At 39.4% G+C, this 3,941-nt stretch overlaps 1 protein-coding gene across 2 annotated transcripts; it reads right to left on the bottom strand.

Moving 5' to 3' along the window:
• Positions 1 to 1,145: 1,145 nt before the first annotated feature.
• Positions 1,146 to 3,266, bottom strand: LOC107570754 (zona pellucida sperm-binding protein 3-like). Of its 2 annotated transcripts, XM_016257006.1 has the most exons (8): positions 2,640 to 3,266; positions 2,432 to 2,553; positions 2,248 to 2,351; positions 2,004 to 2,181; positions 1,681 to 1,798; positions 1,526 to 1,611; positions 1,369 to 1,457; positions 1,184 to 1,286 (listed from the first exon to the last, which is right to left on the bottom strand). In XM_016257006.1, exons 1-8 carry the CDS (start codon positions 3,198 to 3,200, stop codon positions 1,222 to 1,224), a joined length of 1,323 nt encoding a protein of 440 aa, XP_016112492.1. In that variant the 5' UTR covers positions 3,201 to 3,266; the 3' UTR covers positions 1,184 to 1,221. The 2 variants fall into 2 exon arrangements, with proteins under 2 accessions (XP_016112493.1, XP_016112492.1); XM_016257007.1 differs by lacking the exon at positions 1,681 to 1,798 and having other exon boundaries at positions 1,146 to 1,286.
• Positions 3,267 to 3,941: the final 675 nt, after the last annotated feature.

Below are 3,941 nucleotides of genomic sequence, written 5' to 3'. Positions count from 1 at the left end.
TCTCCTCCCACCTCAGAATTTCCGTTTATTTTCTGAGACTTTTGCGAGAAATAGCCGGGTTTCGCGTTTTTCTTTCCCGTAGCCTTCATTCAATCGTTAGTGACTAATATATGAGGCAAGTAAAGGGCAATTAATTTTTGGCCATCGTAATGTATAACATGATTTAGCTTTGACTGACAGTCTGTACAACTTAATATTGAAGGATTAGCAATTCTCACCATCATGTCTTTCCAGACCTCTATGGATTTCTCTTCAGCAGTTAACGAAAATTTGCAGAATCGTGCATAATCTTGTAAAAATTCTCTTTTTCATACAGTGACCGTTCAAGGGCTGTCAACCTTCAAAAATGACAGGAAACACCATTAAAGCCTCGTTAATCAGGCCGTGCAACTCATGTGCAACATTCAAAGTCTTCTGAAGTCACAGGAGAACATGAAACACTACAAATACTAGTAGATTTAGATCATGTCATATTAATGTTACAAAATGTATTTAAAAATTAAAGAGCAAACTAACAAATCTTTGGTACAAGGAGAGTGGGGGGGGAGAGAAGAGAGAGACACACACTAAGCATCCACCACCTGGTGGGAAGATACCAGCATTGCAGCTGGGAAATTAGACATACACACAAATAAAATTAAAGATTCCAGCTTTTTGTTTTGGTTCTTCAGATGGCTCAAAACAACCTTTGTTTGACCGGCACAACATTAGCATGTGTCTGTATGTAATCCTCGATAGATTGTTAAACACGAGTTGGGCCAATTCAGTGTGTAAATAAGTTATAAGATTGTAAATAAGACTGACTGTAGCTGCAAAAAATTAGGCACATCAGGCTTAAAGTTGTTCAAATCTGGGCAGGAAAGTTAGTGACTGGACCTCATTGAGGCTTAATTTAAATGCCTCCGATCTAGAGGAGTCTACAACCCTGCTCCCAGAGAGAAAGAGATTTCATCTTACAGGTTCCAGCACCAACCCCATTGAAACACCAGAACCAGCTAACCAGGGCTTATAGGCAGGTTTGTTGAACTGTAGTCTGCAGGATGGTAGCTCTCCAGGAGCAGGGTTGGAGATCCCGGAACTACACTATGGGGGTAAAGACTGCTCACGTCACATGCTTCCGAGCACCTTAAAAACAACTCAAGTCATTAGCCCACCACAGACTAAAGTTGCAGATAACTCCAACAGTATAAATAGGATTTATTTTGCCATTGTGCAGTGAAATTACATTGGACCAAAACTGTCCTTGACTCTGATGGGTCCAACAAATGCTTGGTTCCATTGCAGATCTGCAGAAGAGAAATGGTGAAAATGCTACGAAAGTACACGACCATACGGTCTACACATTCCCCCTTGAAAAATTTAACATGCCTTTAAGAAGCAGATCACTTCCACTCCTAATGCCACAGGTTGTGTCACAGCAGCCACACACCTGATCATCCTCATCGGCAGACACCCACCTGTCAATTAAACCAAGCATTAGATACTCGCACCATTATTGGGGTACTTCAATTCAGTGGCAACATACCGATTAGCAGAGAATGAGCAAGCTTTCTGCTCAACATTAGTAGGGGTGGAAGCTGCAGCCACCTTGAGAACACAAGTGATATAGACCTACAAAGAGAAAGTTTACTTGTATACTCCATCCAAATATGCACCCAAACAGCTAATCCACATACATACAAATCCACTAATCTCTTTTTGGAATCGGAATGCCTCCATCTGAAACTGAAGCTTGTCAAATTGTGTCCGGGGCATGAATCGAGATCTGGAGCCTGTGAGCTTGGCATCAACTAGGCACCTTGAATGTGTGTGGAGGAAAAAAAAAAAAAAAAAAAAAAAAAAAAAAAAAAACCTTTCAGACCTTAGCTCAAAAGAGACCCTTGAATTTGTGGGGGAAAAAAAAAAAAAAAAAAAAAAAAAAAAAAAAAAAAAAAAAAAAAAAAATCACCTTCAGACCTTACAGGACACCACAAGTGAACCGTACTTGAAGGACCTTGTCTTACCCATGGTTCTCAATAAATGAGTATCTGGGGATAGCACTTGTATCAGGGACTGAAGTAGCCACACAGCGGTCCACAAACACACGAAGAGGAACATGGTTATATGACCTCACTGAAGCTTCAATATTAATGAAATCTCCCAAATAGTACTGGTTAGCAGGTCGCTCAAATATCCAGTCATCTGCAAAGACAGACATTTATCCCAGGTTCACAAGCACTGGCATACAAACATGTACATTATACAAACCAGTCATGAGCCTGAGGGAGAAGACCAAAAATTCTTCTGCAACTAGAGTAGTGGCATATGGGATCCAAGTGGGCATTAAGGCATCGCTACTCACATTATGCGCTCTATAAAAGAGACAGGCAGTCACTTTTTACGGTGCATATAATTAGCACATCCAGTAATCCTGAATGAATTCAACCATTACCTTGGATAATGACACTCAATACCAACTACCGCACCACTGCTTCTGACAATAGGACCACCATATGAAGCCCGTTTTGGGGTGTAGATGATGGAGAACATATAAACAAGCTCATTTGCAGTCACCTAAATAGAAAAAGACAAGAACATTAATTGCAATGTTAAAAAAAAAAAAAAATTATATATATATATATATATATATGAAACCGTACCATTGATGTGCTGCCACACGCATGCAGTTCCGACTCAAAGATGAGCACTTGAGCAGAAGAATCCTCTCCAGTTGCAGTACAGCCTCCCAGTGTAAAAACAGATGGCATTACTAGTTGTCCAGTGCCAAAGAAGTCTTTCAACACTTCCACATATATTGAATTCTCCCTGCATTGAGCCGCTACACTGTTGGCAGGGACAGGATAGCGCAAATCAAAAGGAACATCTGGCTGCTGTGGTTCTTCTGGTAGGCTTGGAAAACTCCACATCAGTTTTTGCACTGGACCCAGCAGCAGCTCTTTTGTCTGAACACCCAAAAGATCTTGAGAAGGCTTTCCAATGTCACTCCTGGCTGGTGTCTGGACAGGAAAAGGAGCAGAAAATCTTTGGCGTGCAAATACAGGACTACTGGGATCAAATCTCTGGGGAATCTGAGGGATCCCGTTTTCAAACCGTTTAGGAACTGAGGACTGATTAGGTGTTGATCTTCTTTGCCATTGTGCTTCAGACAAGCAAAGTGCAAGAATAGCCACCAATCCAAAACAAATGTGCCTCAGCCCCATAGTCAAAAGCCTTCAGATCCTTAAAGCTGATCCTTGATTGTTTCCTTTATGTATAGTAGTTAGATAAGCTTGGTTCCACCTCTCTAGCATCAAGCATAATCGTTGCCTGGACTTGTTAACTTACTTACACATATCACAGGTGAAAATCATTGAGTCATCATCAATTAAAGGAAAATGTGAGTGTTTTGTGTTCTTAAATGACATTTATAAACAACTTTGATTAATATAATCATAGCGATTAAGTCAAAACTTTAGACTCAACTTGCCTAAAGAAATATTACAAACTAATTCATTACTGTGCACTTTAATTCACATTATGAACACCTAATATAATATACTGAACATACTAAAATACAGAAAATGTAATTCTTCAAGCCATGTTATTTGCAGTCCATTGATGTGCTGTAGTAAATTACCCCACAGAAGTAAATAAATATGTTTCAAACTTTTAAAAAGCAAATGATTGTGTCAATACAATTTTGCAGTGTGTTTGTAATTTTAATGAATCATTCATGTTGCATTCAGAAAAAGAATTCAGTCACTGGATGCAATGATCATATAAGGATTCAAAGCGTTTATTGTCATATGCCCAATGAGGAGTTTCCCTGAGCAATGAAATTCTTACTTTGCTGTCCACAATGAATGCCAAGACAGTGCAGAACTATACACACACACACACACAAACTATACACACATACAATGTAAGAAACATAATAAAAACTATGCTGCAGTAGTAGGAAT

This window comes from Sinocyclocheilus grahami, unplaced genomic scaffold (genome assembly GCF_001515645.1).
Source record: "Sinocyclocheilus grahami isolate Dianchi unplaced genomic scaffold, SAMN03320097.WGS_v1.1 scaffold1500.1, whole genome shotgun sequence".
NCBI classification, from domain to species: domain Eukaryota; kingdom Metazoa; phylum Chordata; class Actinopteri; order Cypriniformes; family Cyprinidae; genus Sinocyclocheilus; species Sinocyclocheilus grahami.
Note: the sequence above shows the minus strand (reverse complement) of the source record. Positions and strands in the feature narration are given on the sequence as shown.